The 17603-nt window shown below is 45.3% G+C and overlaps 1 protein-coding gene and 1 long non-coding RNA gene across 3 annotated transcripts; one reads left to right on the forward strand and one right to left on the reverse strand.

The window, feature by feature from the left end:
- Positions 1-282: 282 nt before the first annotated feature.
- On the reverse strand, positions 283-12617 carry LOC135391292 (zinc finger protein 664-like). The gene is made up of 4 exons (XM_064621503.1): positions 12518-12617; positions 10117-10224; positions 7322-7429; positions 283-2044 (listed from the first exon to the last, which is right to left on the reverse strand). The coding sequence occupies exons 2-4, from the start codon at positions 10217-10219 to the stop codon at positions 765-767; spliced, it is 1491 nt and encodes a 496-aa protein (XP_064477573.1). The 5' UTR covers positions 10220-10224; positions 12518-12617; the 3' UTR covers positions 283-764.
- Positions 12618-13915: 1298 nt separating this feature from the next.
- Positions 13916-17012, forward strand: LOC135392781 (uncharacterized). Of its 2 annotated transcripts, XR_010422218.1 has the most exons (4): positions 13916-14280; positions 14358-14547; positions 15059-15136; positions 15244-17012. It is a non-coding gene; the product is annotated as an uncharacterized LOC135392781 (long non-coding RNA). The 2 variants fall into 2 exon arrangements; XR_010422217.1 differs by lacking the exon at positions 13916-14280 and having other exon boundaries at positions 14291-14547.
- The last annotated feature ends 591 nt before the right edge of the window (positions 17013-17603 follow it).

Raw genomic sequence — 17603 nt, forward strand, 5'->3', positions numbered from 1 at the left:
TAGTTTAAGAGAGCTTAGAGCTTAGTTTAGCTTAGAGACTCTTAAACTATGCCTATAGCCCAGAAACAAAAAGGGTGTTCTATAACTTCCACAGGGCATGTATTGTAATTCCTCCTTCCTATAATTCCTATAAAGTTCCTATAAACTCTGTAAATGTTGAAAGATCTTTCAGCAGGTATAAAATTATAAAATGATTGCACGTGACAGACCTTTGACTTTGTCAGAGGAGAACACAAGATATTATGTACGTCATGCTGAGCCACAACAGTGCTTTCAATCTGTAACTTTATAAAATATTTTTGTCCACACATTATCCAAGCAAATAGACTGTTTCCCGTTTCAAGCAGCCGCCGAGTGCTTGCAGCGGAAAATCGCGGAACTTACAAGTCAAGTGCCGCATAATTTTGAATTTGCCACAGCTGAAAACCAGGGGTCTTAATCATAATTGTGTGCCATTATTTCAACGATCTGGCATCCTTGCAGAACTCGTGCAAGACCTCCACAAAAGCACATCACAGATACGGGGCATTTTCTTGTGGCAGTCTCCCTGGTGCAACACAATTCCATGCTTTAAAGGCTCGAGCAGTGGTTGACGGCACGTGACTTACCACTCTTATTCTTCACGCCTTCTTTATTTTGCAACTAACTGCAGCTTACAGAGGAAATAAGCGGGTGGATTACTTTCGACGAGAATGAAGGCCCCAGCATGTGCTCGCGCTAGCGGTTTCAGGCTGCTAGCATCACCGAAAGCTGCAGGATAAAGTTCACGCTTGTACTGCCTCTTCAGTATGTGTTCGCACATGCCATTTCAGGCTGTTAGCGTGACCGAAAGCTGCAGGACAGTGCTTACACTTGAACGGCTTCTCCCCGGTATGTATCCGAATGTGACATTTCAGGCCGTTTGACTGAGTGAACGCTGCAGGACAAAGTTTACACTTGTAGGGCCTCTCCCCGGTATGGGTACGCATGTGGCACTTCAGACCGTGAGAGTGGCTGAAGGCGGCGGGACAGAGTTCACACCGGTACCGCCTCTCCCCGGTGTGCGTTAGCATGTGGCTTTTCACGTACGAAGACCGAACGAACGTTGCGGGACAGAGTTCACACTTGTACAGCTTCTCCCTGGTGTGCGTCTGCATGTGACGTTTCACGTCGGAAGACCGAATGAATTCCGCGGGACAGAGTTCACATTTGTACGGCTTCTCCCCCGTATGCGTCTGCATGTGGCGTTTCAGGTTTTTGGACTCGCTGAATGCCGCGCGACAGACTTCGCACGTGTACGGCTTCTCCCCGGTATGTGTTCGCACGTGGCACTTCAGTTTTCTGGATTCAATGAATGCCGCGCAACACAGTTCACACTTGTACGGCCTCTCTCCCGTGTGTATCCGCGTGTGACGCGTCAGGTGTGCAGACTGGCTGAATTCTGCTCCGCAGCGATCGCACCTGAACGGCTTCTCTCCGGTGTGGGTTTGAACGTGACGCTTCAAGTTTCTAGACTCGCCGAACGCCGCTGGACAGAGTTCGCACTTGTACGGCTTCTCTCCCGTATGCGTTCGCATGTGACGTTTCAGGTTTTTGGATTCGCCGAATGCTGCGGAACAGAATTCGCACTTGTGCAGATTTTTTCCTGCGTGCACGAGCACGCAGTGTCTCTTAAGCTGCTCAGGCTCAACATATGTGGCGGTACAGTCTTTACATTTGAAAGGCTTTGTTCGTATCTGTGGTCCCGCGTCTCCCCTTATGTCCCGGGCCCGAGATAACGGTGTGTCTCGGAGTTCACATTTGTCCCGCTTGAATGGCCTCCGTTTCGCAAGACTGTTTCTCGTGTGTTTTGTCACTTGCAGTGATGAGTCTGCACTGTCCTCTTCTTGCACTAGGCTCTGTTCACTCAAGAATGCGAGGTCACCATTTGTGCTTCTCGAGACTTGATGATCCGGAGAAGAGTCTATGAACTGTGTAGCTGAGGAGCTGCAACTTGAATCTGGGGTGTCACAGGAGTCCTGGGGTTCTTTTTTAATTTGAAGAACACCTCTGGAGAGAACCACTCCTGAAATGAAAATTAGGGCTGCTTTAAAGGGAATACTTTGTTTAATGGTTTGTTAAAGTCACTTAGTTGCAACAAGGGTTGGATCCAGGATATAGTATTTCTGAGAGAGGTGTCCAGAATTACACAGCGTGCTATATGTACTGCCTAAGGTCAACTGAAGCGTACGGTGTCAACAGAAATTGAGGATTCATCCTCAACAGAGAATTCATAATTAGGGTCTGAGGTTTTCAGGAAATATTTTTTTGCCCAATGAGGGGGATAAAAATCGAACGGAAAACAGCAGCATCCAATTAGGGCGAATTCGGGTGTAAAATACCTGGAATTATATGATACTGGTAAAAATCAGGTTTATCAGGCTTGTTAGACATATCACTAATGTAAAAAGAAAACAGCTTCCAAACTATGTAATAACACTATCTGCGACAAAATGAGGATGGTGTTAAAAGGTCTATGACAATTCAAACCTGCATTGAACGGAATGGTAATCCAAATCTGCACGGTAATGCAAACCTGCACATAGATTAAAGCACTACTTCACGTAAGGGGACTATCGCATCCGGAGACATGGGTCGAAAACAGTTAGGAGGCTGCACGGCACCATTCAATATTGCATTTCGCCAATTTTTTAGCCTGGGAAATGCTTGAGCCTTAAATAAGCAAGTTTTTTCGATCACACAACCTTTCAGAAAACTAACGTTGACATCATCGTGATGCAGGAGATAATTCAACCAATGCAAGGGCAGCGCAGCCCTCCCTCAATTTCTCTCCGAGATATCATCTGCTTCGTGTATGGCTTTGTGTGTAAAAAGACCCATTTCCTTGAAATTTCTCGCGAAGAGGACGCACGCAACACGCTGTTCTGAGTGGACAAAACGCAAATACGCAATTACCGGCAACGTTCGCACGTGCACCTTCCGAGAGGCACACTCTGCTCTCGGCTCTCCCTCTCGCACGGAATTCGAATTAACCGGAGTCGAGGTTTGAATTAAGTGGGCTTCAAATGCATTGAAAGCATAGCGGGCCAAACAAAACTTCAAAATTTGTTTGAATTAACTGGGAATTCGAATTATCAGAGTTCGAATTAACGAGGTTCTACAAACGCCTCCCCTGCATGTCTCTGGTTATCATTTGCCCTTGGAACAATTTGAACACAGTCGGGCTTTAGCCACTTTCTTTTTGCAGCCAGCCCAATATGCACTTGCAGTAAACCTGCTTCGTCACAAAATTCCACACAGGCTTCATCGGCAAAACAGCGATTGCTGCTTCCCGTTTTAGGTGGCGTCCCTGTCCTTGCATCCGTGAAATGTTAATTCTGGGCTAGCCTGACATGGTGTTTTCCAGCCAGGAACACAATACTGCGTAACCAACACTCTTGCTTAATAGCAAAGTTGCGATGTGTGGCAGAGTGTTGGTTACGCAGTATTGTGTTCCTGGCTGGAAAACACCATGTCAGGCTAGCCCAGAACTGACGTTTCAAGGATGCAAGGACAGGGACGCCAGCTAAACCGGGAAGCAGCAATCGCTGTCTGGCTGTTTGAGAAAATTTATTCAACATCTAACACCAACACACTAATACACTATTTTGAATTCATTACGATGCACAAGCATGTATATATGATTGCATGACTGTGACTATGTACGTATGACTACACGACTGTGACTACGTATATACACATGACTGTACCAATGCAGGCTTCCTGTCAAGGTAGAAGGATCGCCCATTCGGCACCTTTGTACCTCGTATTTTGTCGATGAAGCTTGTGTGGAATTTTGTGACGAAGCAGGTTTACTGCAAGTGCACATTGGGCTAGCTGCAAAAAGAAAGTGGCTAAAGCCCGACTGTGTTCAAATTGTTCCAAGGGCAAATGGTAACCAGAGACATGCAGGGGAGGCGTTTGTTATACAGTAGAACCTCGTTAATTCGAACTCGGATAATTCAAATTCCCGGTTAATTCAAACAAATTTTGAAGTTTTGTTTGGCCTGCTATGCTTTCAATGCATTTGAAGCCCGCTTAATTCAAACTTCGACTCCGGTTAATTTGGATTCCGTGCGAGAGGGAGAGCCGAGAGCAGAGTGTGCCTCTCAGAAGGTGCACGTGCGAGCGTGGCCGGTAATTGCGTATTTGCGTTTTGTCCACTCAGAACAGCGTGTTGCGTGCATCCTCTTCGCGAGAAGTGAAACCAACGGTGTCCGCGGTGTGCTGCAACCAATGTCAACGAGGGCCAAGTATAAAACGCTTTCGCTGAAGGAAAAGCTGGCTGCTATCGACGAAGTGGAGTCGGGATTTAAGAAGACTGTTGTCGCGACTAAGTATGGCATCGCAAAAAGTACTATAGCGGCGATCGTAAAAAGTAAAGACAAGATTCCAGGGAAGGCTTTAGAGCGAAGCGGGGAAGGCTTTACAGCGAAGCGGAAAAGGCTTTGGGAAGCTGCGCATCCGCGTGTGGAAGAGGCACTTCTCCTGTGGCTGAAACGAGCCAGAAATTCTAATCTACCGGTAAGCAGCCCTATCCTGCAGGCGAAAGCCAACGAACTGGCGGAGCGTCTCGGACTTGCGGATTTCAAATGTAGCAACGGTTGGATCTCGCGATTTAAAGAGAGAGACGGCCTGGTCTTCAAAGCTGTCAGCGCTGAGGAGGCTGCAGTGGATCCGAGCGCCGTAACCAATTGGCAAGCAACGAGGCTGCAAACCGTCCTGAGGGAGTATGCCCCGTGCGATGTTTACAACGCCGACGAACTGGGACTGTTTTTTAAGTGCCTGCCGAGTCAGACCTTGTGTCGTCGTGGCGAACGCCACGAATCATCCGAAATTCGTATCATAAGAATTAAACCAAAAGAAAAATTGAGGCAAGAAACTAAACAGGGACTGTTCATTTCCCAATACTGTTAGTGAAAGAGGTCGGTGGTAATGCTTTTGTATCTCTGTATTTGGCCAATGCTGCTCAAATTGATGATGAAAAGATGATTCAAAAGGCCCAGCACGTGCTTTCCACCCACGAGTCGCGCGAGTGTTCTAAAGCGAGCTTTTCCTAAAGCACGTAGGCGTTAGGTGAAGCCGACTTGCGGAATGGTGACGCGTAATGTCGCCAGAAGTTGTCCTGATATGTTCCCTGGTTCCCTCCACGAGTTCCGGTCTCTGTTTTCCCAAGCCAGTGCCATGTTACACAGCTTCGAGGTTTTTTTATCATCTGTTTCTTTTGCTACACTCGGGGTGGCGCGTGACTTTTCGAGACGCGCTATTTAGGTCAACCCTTGTTTAACGATGTACCCCGTATAACGATGGAATTAGCGATTACCGTCAATATCGTTATACGCGGGTTTCACTGTACAGCATACATGTTCGGGAGGTTCCACTGGGGTGCAGAGGTATCTATCAATTTCACAACTACTGCATTCCTCAAGCGAAGCGGCATCACCTTCTGATTCTGACGATCTAGACACAACCGACACTCGCCGGCACGCTCACCTATCCGACGCCTACCGATCACCTGTGCGGGAAGACGTGCTCTCATTGGTGCAATTACGCGCGACGTCTTCGGGGCTTTTGTGGAGAGGGTCTTCCAGAATGCTGCTCTTGCGATGTATTTCATCAGATTGCTCAGCAAGTATGCAACCTATTCACTCGGGGCTTTCGCTCCATTATCAGAGATCACAGAGGAATATCGTGGTACTGAAATTTCGGAATCACCTGAAATGGATGCGATAGCCCCAATAGTGTGACGCTGCTACGAGTCTTCACGCGAGAAACGCTTTTGTTTACGTTTCCATGCCGAAGCAGAAGAAAAGAGCGTCGGAGTTCCGTTACGTTACGGAACTATCTAAATTGCTATTAGGTTGTTGGGTGCTGGGCGGTTTCGGACGCGGGGCAGTACAGCTATCCTGAATGGGTGCGGGTCTGCCGGAAGCTACGCGCGCCGCAATGTTCTTCCGACGACTTCACGACGCGCGCGTGCATGTGACCTCGGAAAACATAGTCTCTTTAACTCGTGGAGAATGTACGCGTGAATGTATCGGCTACTGATATTCGCGCACGAACACGTCGACTTATGTGACAACATTGGCACTCATCACTCGCCCTGTCCCTTTCCCATGCGTTTCGGGTGGTCGTCAGTGGGTCTTTCTTCGCCGCGCATTCAAGGCCACGGCATGCGTTTTGACGCTGCCGAAACGTGCCATGTGTTTCGTACTCACGGCCACGGTGTCACCTACTTTCGTCGGTGATCCCTCCCTCTCTTCCAATAGTGCAGTGCTGTGCCATGGTTCCACGCAGCGCGACAAAAAGGGCCTCCGGTTCGGGAAGAAATCGGGTTTTACCCGAATCTCTAAATGTGCGATTCGGGGTTAAATTCGCGGCAGAAAATTTGCCGTATTCAGGTAAAACCGAAAACTGCAGACCCCATTCATTCTCAATAAAATTAAGTTCTTGTTGTATTGAAGTGGGTCGGAACATCCATACCTCCCCGTAGAGCTGTGCAAGTACAGCGCTGGACAAAAGTTTACGGAACACGCTCCACCGCCTTCCTTCCACAGAGTGGCACGCTAGCAGCGAATGGGACTGCATGGACTTACAGACATGTGGCTAGATAACCCAGTCACCTGTTTGCAAGTCCGTACGGTACCATTCGCTGCTAGCATGTAACTATGAGGGAGAAACGTCGTGGAGGTGTTCCGTAAACTTTTGTCCAGCACTGTACCAACCCTATGTATCGTTTTCACCATAGGCTTTGTACATTTTGCCTTGTACATTCGCACTACAATGCTCAGCCACTTTGTGACTGAACAGCAAACAAAGCTTTCCGTACGAGTTGGTACGTTTTGACTTTAGTTCAGTCAGTACAGCTTGGGACAAAAGTTTACGGAACACAGCACTGGCGTATTTCTTCATCGTAGTGGCCCCCTGCTGGCTACAAACACCTGCTATCCTGTCCACCTCCCGGTACGTCTGTCCACCCCTGCTTGCTGCTAGGGTGCCACTCCAATGGAGAAATGTGACACCCCGGTGTTCCGTAAACTTTTGTCCCAAGCTGCACCACAGAGCAACTGTTGCCATAAGTGATGTACAGACATACATAGAATGGAAAGGGAACAGCACACGCAAGCGAGGGAGAGGGAATTAGTATCCCTCCTGCGCAAAGCCGGGGGAACGGGGTCGACACTTGTCTTGAAATTTTGCCAGAAATCCCATGCAAAATCCCAGACAGCCAGCAATGGGATGCAGTCCTGCCACATGACTCAACTTGGTACCACTATAGGTGGGATTGCTATAAATATCTCACCTGTACAGTCACCTGTTATAAGTTCCTCAGTGTCTTCATGGGTTCCTGGTGAAGACAGTCTTTGGTCGAGAGATTCCTCCTTGATGTATGCACTTGAATGTACTGGTTCTAAGGCGGAGAAAAATGCTTTCCTTTTATTTTTCCCCTGATGGTTTTCAGATAGGGGAAGGTATTGGTAAAGTTAACATAAATGAAAAAGCATACATGTATAACCAAAATTTAAGCCGGTAACGATACTGGAAATAGAAACGCATGCCACGTTCCTGCATTGCCGGAAACAGAAATGGAAACTAAAATGATTGACCAGTATTGAATTCCAGCAATGGGTACTAATGCTATGTAATAATGAGATGAGTGTTTTTTGTTTTTGTTTCACTTTATACCTTTAATGACACATGACAGACACAGGTACAAACTCAGGGGATTCTTGGGATGCATCAGTCAGGAGCCTAAGATGCTTTTAGCACAAGATGCTTTTAGCACAAGCCGCTTTCGAGAATGACGTTTCTAGCAAAAGACGTACATGTTATGGTTTCACAATGGATTTGCTTATATTTGGTTGCTTCTGCCAGTGGGAATCCAGACAAAGTTAACAATTGTGAATGCAACAATCATGTAACACAACATTGATTTCTGACTGGATGGTTGCTAATACAATATGCACACATGTAGTTCTTTATTTGAAAAATTTTATTATATATCGCTGACTACCACAAATCGAAAACCGAAATAACACTTTTGAGACGTGGTTTCTGGCTGTGCATGCAGTGGCATGGTGAACAGTGTTGTTCAGCTAAACGGCAGCAAAATTTCGTAATTTAACCAGAATTTCCCCCTAACTGTAGGCCTCACACGAATGTTCAGAGTTCATTTGCAATCCACTAAAGCCTCGACAGTGCTGATAATGCATGAAGCGTACCGCTGTTTTGAATTAGGCTGGGGCGGACTTTAATGGCAGCTGCACACCACTGCACACTATTTTCTGTTTCGGTCACTGAGCGTCTAGCGATGCATTCGCAGATGAGCGTACCTCGAAAGCTCCGCGCGTCGCTTTGCAGCTGTTCTGCTACCATATTAATGTTCATCGCTGTTACCGCAACACAGAAATCCCAGTGCACTGCCCGCAACAGTTTTATAGTAATCTGTAGAGCTGAGCGCAGGTGCGGGTATACCCGCGGGCAGCCGTAGTTACCCGCACAACGTCACGATTTACGGGTAGGAATTCGCGATCGCTGCGGGTAGCGGGTAAAATGCGGGTGTACCCGCAATGCTACCGCGGGTAATGCGGGTATACCTGCATTATATACCCGCGGGTATACCCGCATTACCCTCACTCCATTGCCAACTAAGTGATCCGTCTCTGTCACACGCGAGCTCAGCAGTGCCCTATGTCGTTGGCCGTATAAATTCATGTGCCAGACCGCAGCAGGCAAGTGCTGGCGGGCGAGTTCGATTATTAATGCAGATATATATGGCTCTGTTGAATTGTAGTTTTATTGGAATACGATTGAAGCCGTCCGAGACACATATCCAACACTCAGAATTTCCATTGTTTTAAAATAGGAACAGCGGTAAAATGGATGAGGAACACTTCCCCCTGCGGGTCCCAGTGCGAGTATGCGGGTATACAGACAGCACTGCGGGTGCGTGTCGCCCAGGTAAAATTCTAGCGGGCGCGGGTACTATGCGGGTCCAAGTTTGCTTACCCGCACTCACCTCTAGTATTCTGCTACGATGTTCGAGTAAATTCGAATATTCGAACTGTTACAAATATACAACAAGTTCGAATATCAAATTTTTGACGACGAATAAGAATCGAACATCGCAAATATTCAATTCACATTTGAAATTTTGAATATTCACGCACCTCTAATTTGAGCGATGAATTCTAGCGAGCATGTGTGTTCACAGGGCTTCAGATGTTGTCATATGAAATCTTGTCAAGTTTAACAGAGATTTTGTTATGCTTACTGAGTAATGCTCACGCATTAATTTGCTGTTTGTTCTTTTAGTGTGGTACACCAACACTTAAGCCATTCCTGGTTGTTTGTAGGCACCAGTAAGATACAAAATTGAATTGAGTTTGTGCAAACGAATTTCAATTTCCGTAAACTCCTCAAAGGCAGCTCAGGATGATTCACTGAAGTGCACAATAGAAACACTGATATTGACACTGATGAGAGAGAATTTCTTTTTTCGACATGCCGCAACCATCGCGCCATGGTAGGAGGTCTGCTTGCACTCATGTCGTCTCGCCGGACTCTATACACGATGAAAGCACGTTTCCATAGATTTTTCTTCAGAACTATGCACTATTTTACTGAAGGGAAAATCACTTGTGCTGTGTGTACATGTTATGTACTCTAAAGCAGTGCTTTGGCAAAAGCTACAGACCTGAAAGAAGTGTCCAGCACTTTGGGCAGCTCTATAAGAGGAGTTTCATCACCAGGCACGGAAACGTAATGGAAACAGAAAGTGAAATGAACAGAAACTGGTATCGCAAAGTAAAAATGGAAATATTTCAAGAACAAAAATGGAAACGGTAATGAAAATATGTCCTTGCAGTTCCTCGCTTTCAGATTTCTCTAACTCTGGAAGAGTGCAAGCTATAAGTGGATTACAGTTATGGTTGATTTTTTCTTCTTTTTTTGTGTGTGTTTGTGTGCTTTCTGGACGTACCGTTAATGATAACTATATTTGAGTGTATGCAGTTGACTCTGGTCTTTCTGGACACCATTTGATAGCCACTTGGCTACCGACTTGGTACCACTATAGGCTTGCCATAAATATCTCACCTGCACAGTCATCTGTTATAAGTTCCTCAGTGTGTCTACGGTTTCCTGGTGGAGAGAGGCTTTCGTCCGGAGGTTCCTGCTTGATGTATGTACTTGCATACATTGGTTCTAAGGAAGAGCAAGACAGTTTTTTAGACCGTTAACCTCCAGATTTCATTAGCTTTGGCAGAATGCCCAATAAAAAAGTGGCTTGCAATATTTTTTTCTTTGTCTTTTGCTTTTCAAGTATACCACAAATGCAAACTATGTTACAGTTCAAGCAGTTGCCTCTGGCTTCTTGCCCACTTAATTACTGCCGAATCCTTCATAATAATGTGTAGCTTACAATATTTCCGTTGGGTTCCCTCTTGTTGTAGAACATGCAATGTCCGAGGAGCAGAATGTGCGTGATGTCTTGATTTGCTAATGTCTGGAACCCGCAGAAATACTGTATGACTCTAATTTTGTGACGGTTACTGCAGAAACTGAAACTGTTTGTAAGTGTCGTAAGGCATTCCCTACAGTTAGCTGAGCACAAAAAGACGCTTGCTGTCGAGTGCTGATGCGCTTATGGGGCAGCCCAAAGCTGTGACGTTCTTCACACCTTCCGTTGATGTATTCTAGGGAATGTCACTCATGTGAATATATGGTAACAGGGTTGCAGAACTTGGCTACTTTGCGCCAAATTGGCTACTTTCTGTCTGGTGTGGCGCCAAAATTTGGGCAATGGTGACTTCGTTATTTCCTTGCTATTTTTGTGGATACTTCTTCCCACTACATTTGAGACTCCTGCGCACATAAATCTGGCGTTTTCATCACACACCATGTAATGCCGAAGTACGCAGAGTGTGTTAATTCTGTTTCCCGTAATGTTGGGCTGTTTTGTTTCCCTGCTGGCGTTTTAATGCATGCTAAAGTGTACTTCATGTGATATAATGCCTCCACACCAGTGGCTACTGAATCGGCTACATACAAGGGAAATTGGCCATTTTTGGCTACTTTATAGTTACTACTAGTTATCGTACAAATTTCTTTCCTGCGAGGAACTTCTAATCATAACCTTGCATCATACCTTGCATACCTTGCATAACCTTGCATCATGCATCATAATCTGTTACTACCTTGAACTAGGAGAAAGGCTACATGATACATAACACATCATCTTCAATCGTGAGGGTTTCCCCACTGTTAGAGTCTCATGTCTGTTTATTTCCTGCCTTCCGATGTCGGCATTGGCGAAGTCATTGTGAAAAGACACACAGAAAGCAGAGAGATCCCCAACATCAACAACAAAATATGAATACAGACTGGAAATACCTATCTCACGTAAGCAGTTGTCTGTTATATATTCCCCTATGTGTACATGGTTTCGTTGCAACAAGGAAGTATTTGTGCCTAGCATATCTTTTTCGATTTCGATTGGAGGGTTGGCAGTTGTTGTTTCGAAGGAACAACAAAGGAAACTTTTTGAAAAAGTTTCATTTTCATTTCAATAAGCTCGCAGTTTCGGATGACCATTCAGGTTTTAATGGCGCATCAGCTCACGGGCCATAATGCGTCGAAACAGTTGTGGAAAATATTTTCCAAGTGGCTGCTATGAGTTGTTCCAGAATTGATCGCCCTGGTAAGAGTTGTCTTACGAATCGTATCACCTTGCACTGATGTCCCGTCCAAAACAGAATTTGACAAAAACATTCCTCATGCAAACACAACACACACAATAAACACTCAGAAGAGGAATCTTTTGTAGAATTTCTTGTGGGAAGAACACCTACTGTGGAGGACCATTTCTGCGACGTTCCTATTTTGTACTTGTACGACATCCTAAATATGGCACATACGATATGTGCATTGTATTGCAGGTGTATTGCAGGTGTATTTCAAGTGTACTGTGTGGTGATTCCCCTAATTTCATAAAACAAAACTGTGAAGGACTCACGGAACACGTCTAAGTCAGGAAGGTGAGGCTTCATTGTTACATTGCATTAGTCACATTAGTACATTAAGTAGGTTGACATAAGGCAGTACAATGTCTGAGCTGTCATCTGCTCAGAATTTTCTGTGTCTTACAGCAATACATTCTCCTCTGTCATAGTCATATACATGACATCGATGACATTATTCAGTGTCATCAAGCATGTGACTTCGGCTGCTTTAACGAAGTCATTGGAGTTATTAAAAAACGAAATAATTGGAGACTGAGATAGTCCTTCCGTTTTTCCTTTCTTTTCAAATAATGACCAGGGTGCCGAAAGTTCCCATTTTGAAATCGAAACTCCTCATTTCTGTCAGTGTCAAGCAAGTATCAGATTAGCGCAAGGACTACAAATATCTCATCTGAATGCCGCCATGTAGTACGATACAATCCATTCCACGGATGCCATGCTTTGTTCATGGTTGTTGTTCTGTGCTTGTTCATTACCCCAGCAAGTAGCAGCAACGGCACGAGAACTTCCACCTGCCACCGAGAGCAACGCCCTTGACTTCCATAATTTGTGCAGCGTCTGTACGAAGGTAACAAGTTTCTCACCTATCGTAAGGTGCCTAGCAGAAGACGTAGTGCAATGGGGGCTATTTCTTGATCAATACGGAATCACTTGCCCCCACGGTTATTTCGGATAAACTACAAATATTAAGAGAACAACAACATCACTAGTCTTGTTGCGCAACTGTATTGATTTCCTGATTTCAAGTGTGATTTCCTGAAACGATGAGAAGACAAGTGGGATGAAGCAATCCATGAAGAGCTACGGACATGGTTGTTACTCTATGTGTCTGTGTTACCGAGCACCCCTATCCGTGCAGTGGCGTGGCGCAGTGTTGCCGGCCGGTCTGCCGAGTCGTCTCGAATTTCTCAGCACTTTGCTGCTCAGTCACAGAGAGAACTGATTGAGTGAGTGGTTGAATGAGAGAGAGTGGTTGATGTGTCCCTTCAGATGACGCGCCCTTGGAAGTCGCTGTGGAGGTGTGTTAGCTTAGCTCAATTGGCCTGGACCGGTAATCCAGAAGATGTGGTGTTCGAGTCCTACAGCTGGCTAACCTTTTCAGTGACTTCCATCTTTCATCCACACGTCACTATAGTCACAACCGCCTGCGTCGTCATGGAAGCCGAAAAGGATGCACTTCCTTTTTCCACTCCAAAAACGGGAGACAAGGGGAATGATTGAAAATGACGGAGGAGCTCGCCCAGCTGCGGGATCGCAAACTGTGACTTTGACGTACATTATTTTATCAAAAGTTTGGAAATGGTTTCACAACCACATGAAAACGTTTGAGGAAAAGTCAGGCTGTGTCTGTTATGAGTCCTCTATTCTTCCCAGTGGCGGATCCAGGGGGGGGGGGGGCGATCCCCCAAAAAAGTCAGTTTATATACCGTATTTTCACGCGTATTAGCCGCACCGCAGATAAGCCGCAGGACTCGTTTTTAGATACATTTTGAAAATTTTGAAGATAAGCCGCACTCGCAGATTAGCCGCGGGTAATACGACGCGACTGCTTTGTGCGCTAAACCAGTGATGCACATACAAAATCAATAGAGACGCTCAACGCTCGTCGACGCCGTACTCCCTGCCGGCTGTCCTGTTCCCGTATTGGTCCGCGAAGTCGACGTCTTTTAGTTTGAAGCCGCTGTCGTAGCTGTGCCTTCGCGTTAGAGCCATGCCTCACCTCTAACTGCCGTGCCCGTGTTCACGAATGCTGCTGCTCTGGTCAAATCAGAACTGACGCTTAGCTGACCACGTTTTATCCCGATGTCAGGTGTACTGAACCCTTCCTGTGGGTCTGCCGACAGAGGAGACCGTACACTCTTAATCTAGTTCCCTCTAACGTTACTCTGATACACACCTAACTTGTGAAATACAAGTTATTTGTGCTCGATGTAAAGGTTACAGCCCATTCAAAGGTTACATGCGGACGTGCGCTGCCCTCTTACAGGTTACATTGCGAGAGAAACAGTGGCGTTACCCCTAAGGACGGCGTTACGCTTTTGGAGAAGTTACCAGCGTTACTTATAAAAGCGAAGTGGTCCGCAGTTTCGCGAAAGTCGGCAGGTGGAGGTTGCACGTCAAGTGGCAGTTGGCAACAGCGTGTATCAGGAAAAAGCGGGAGGAGCGTTTCGCTTGCTGTGTGGTACCTCGCCGCTTCGACATCCGTTGCATTGGAAACAACGGAATTCAAAGTCAGATAGTAAGTAACCTTCTGCATTTGCTATTACATTCCTGCGTAGTTCACTCTCATGTTAGTGCAATGTTGCATGGGCGAAGCTCGCAGGTGGATATATGATGTGACGGACGCACACAGACATTCGAGGTTTCACACAGGGACGTTGCACGGACGCCGGCTGTGATCGTGATGCATTTATTGGAGAAATGGATGAAAATGGACATGCACTGGAAGTAGCATGCTGTTATTGTCACCATGCACGAGCCAAGCATGCAGCACTGAGTGAAACAGGTTAGTAACACGAGGAACGCGCTTTATGCATGCGTTGAGCAAGTGATTGCGTTGCGTGAAACTTCTTGATGCATTCGCTTTTAGTGATCCCAAAGACGCATCATAATTGCGACTGCTTCTTCCTCGTCCTGAATTAGACATTCGTTCTTTTCCTTCACTATTGTTTAAGTCGATTCCTAACCAGTTATTTTAACGGTCGCTTTGGTCTTTTTTTTCTTCTGTCATTGCACTGAAATGTCGGTTATCATCACTTGGTTGCCTGTGACTACATGATAGAATTCCGAAAAGGAGGATAAGCAAGCTGCGCGTTTCCACGTCAGACTTGTGTAACCGTTATCATTTGGCTCTTCGCAGGTTGTTTTGAACTTGAGACGTCATGAGCAAAGCATTTTTAATGTTACAATTGCATTCGGCGCAATAGCACAGAAAGTGGTGGGACTAAAAGCACCCGATATATTATGGCCTTGCAATTTGTGCAGAATATTGCAGTAAAAAAAATTGTTCTTCGCAGCTAACCCATAGCGCAGCTCCACTAGTTCCAAATTTGATGGACACAGCCATGAGTTACCTGGCAGTATTGTGGCAGAGGGTAAGTGAATAGTGTGGGTAATGGTTCCTGCACTCGTAAACTGTGGGGATACGTGTAAAAATGAAATAATCAGCGCGCCCCCTTTTGACGTTGCGGTTTATATTTAGGTATCTTGTGCCACAGAAGTACATACGAACAGTCCAGCAGAAATACAGCAGCAGCCCAATCCCAGTCTATAACTCTGCAGAGGCTCAGAGAGATAGCAGCAAACCAGGTCCTTCCCACAACTCTCCGCAAGCTCGGGATTCGTCGCAAACCCAGCCAGCCAGCCATGTACGAACCTATATTTGCCAACATTGTAGATTGTCGACTAGGTATTTCCAGTGCCTTTGTGACCACGTTGTTCAGTGTGTTGGGTGTGGCTTTCTCCCTTCTTGTGATACTTGTGGAACAACGTTTGAAACCATCTCAAGATACATACATCATTTGAATTTTTGTATTTAGTTAAGCACACGAGTACAGGATGACATAACATGACAGGATGAGCCAGCCAACACAATGTATAGGTGAGCTACTTGAGCAGATGGAAAGAACAGATCAAAGTTCGAAGAATAATCTGAAAAAAAAAAGGCTATTTATGCCATAACCCAGAGGGCCACCACATGTGCTCCAAGGTGGTTGTCGATTGCGTTGTAAGCAGCATAGAGGAATTGTTTCAGGAAATGGGTGTGCAGATTGACACCACTTTGGTAAAATCAGATCAGGTTCGGAAGTTGCATTATGAGGAACCCCTGATTTTTTGTAACGTGCCTTAAGTGCAAAATGCGTTGGGGTTCTTTATCTCATTAAACTTTCATTTAGATAATTTTTCTACACGTCATATGAAGATGACTACGAATTATCTATTTTGCTAAAGTCAAAAAGTGACTTGTCAACTCAGTTCCATTATATGTACATTCAGTGCAAGGTGTTCTGCAGTTTAGTAATACTCATATTTCATATATGCCTTTTCTCTGCATGATCCTTCGGAGATATTTTGCTCCACTGAAGAAGAGACTTGTGAACTCGATTTTGACTTTCAGTGCAAAGTGTATTGCATCTTGAACTTTTAATATTACTCCTACTTAATATGTTACAATTCATTCTTTGAATGGTCTTTCCATGTGTCATATGAAGATGATAAAGAATTTTACAGTATATTTTTCGAGTATTTTGCGTTGAATACTATGTAGTATGAACCGTTGATAATAAAGTAACGCTGTGTTTGCAAAGAAAAGCTTCATATTTTCGTTTAGCATTTCCTGCGTTTTATTGGGCAAGGTGTCCTTGAGAACGTGTCACAACCTTTTAGTTAATGAAATACTTTACATAGCGGCATGCAGTGAACGATATTTAGTTCCGTGAGGTTTTTGGAAACTCGTGACATGCGTTTAATTTGTTTTCAGTGGTTCCATTCTTACTCGTTTTTTTTTTTTTTTTTTTGCAACTGAGCTCCACAATTTTTTTTAGTATTGTGATTTTTTTTTATTTTTCCAAAAGGATGCGCGTGTCGAGCTTACTCTGCTTCAGGTACAGGCAAATCGGCATCCGCGAGCGCATAGTTATGATTACCCAATACTGTTAGGACACATTTCTCTGTGGTGTGCTTCTTTTATTGGGAGTTCGTGCAATGTTCTCAGGGACGCCTCACCCCGCCTTCCTGTGTAGATGGCTTCACTGAATAACTTTAAGATAAAGGTTACAAACCTAGCAACGCAGTGGGTGGGTATAGGTTATACTTTAACCTCTGTGTAAGAGTTACATGGGCAGCAACGTGGAAAGTGACTACAGGTTATGCTTTAACCTGTGTACAAGGGTTATTCAGAGTATAGGTAACATAGTTACCTCTAGAAATAGAGGTAAAAAGTTTGCAAGTTTTTTACTTCTATTTATGGGTTACGGACTTTATAGTGTAGGGAAGGCCATAAACCCTGTCCACATTCCGGTGTCGGAATGATGTATAACAAAGGAGGTCAGTTCTAGTGTTCTACTAAGATCGGATTGTGCCCTTGTTGCATGTTTTTCGTGGATTGACGGGTTACTGGTGTTCCAGGAGACATGAATCACTTTCACCCCTTTTGTTAAAGCTGCGTGGGGGAATGTATTGGGAAGGTCAGTCCACTCGAATGTGGACCCGCCTCTGTTCGGTATTATTTGTGCACTGGCAGGGCGGTCCTGTTCCGAAAAACATGAGGCACTGTCGGCCCTTTCGTTTAATTCGGGGTATGGGGAAAGTACCAGGGAAAAATAGTCACCAGATAAGCCGCACCCGCAAATAAGCCGCAGAGTGTCCGCGAAAAAAAAAAAAAAATCGCGCATATGCCGCGGCTAATACGCGTGAAAATACGGTATATACATTGGATTTCCCTCGCTGGTGCACATGACGGTACACCGGAAGCGATGTGAAGGCAGATACACGAAACGTATTCGTCGTCGTCGTCAACCCTCGTGTTCAACCATGGTGAACTAGAAGTTACGATATGCTGGT

Source organism: Ornithodoros turicata, chromosome 4 (genome assembly GCF_037126465.1).
Source record: "Ornithodoros turicata isolate Travis chromosome 4, ASM3712646v1, whole genome shotgun sequence".
NCBI classification, from domain to species: Eukaryota; Metazoa; Arthropoda; class Arachnida; order Ixodida; family Argasidae; genus Ornithodoros; species Ornithodoros turicata.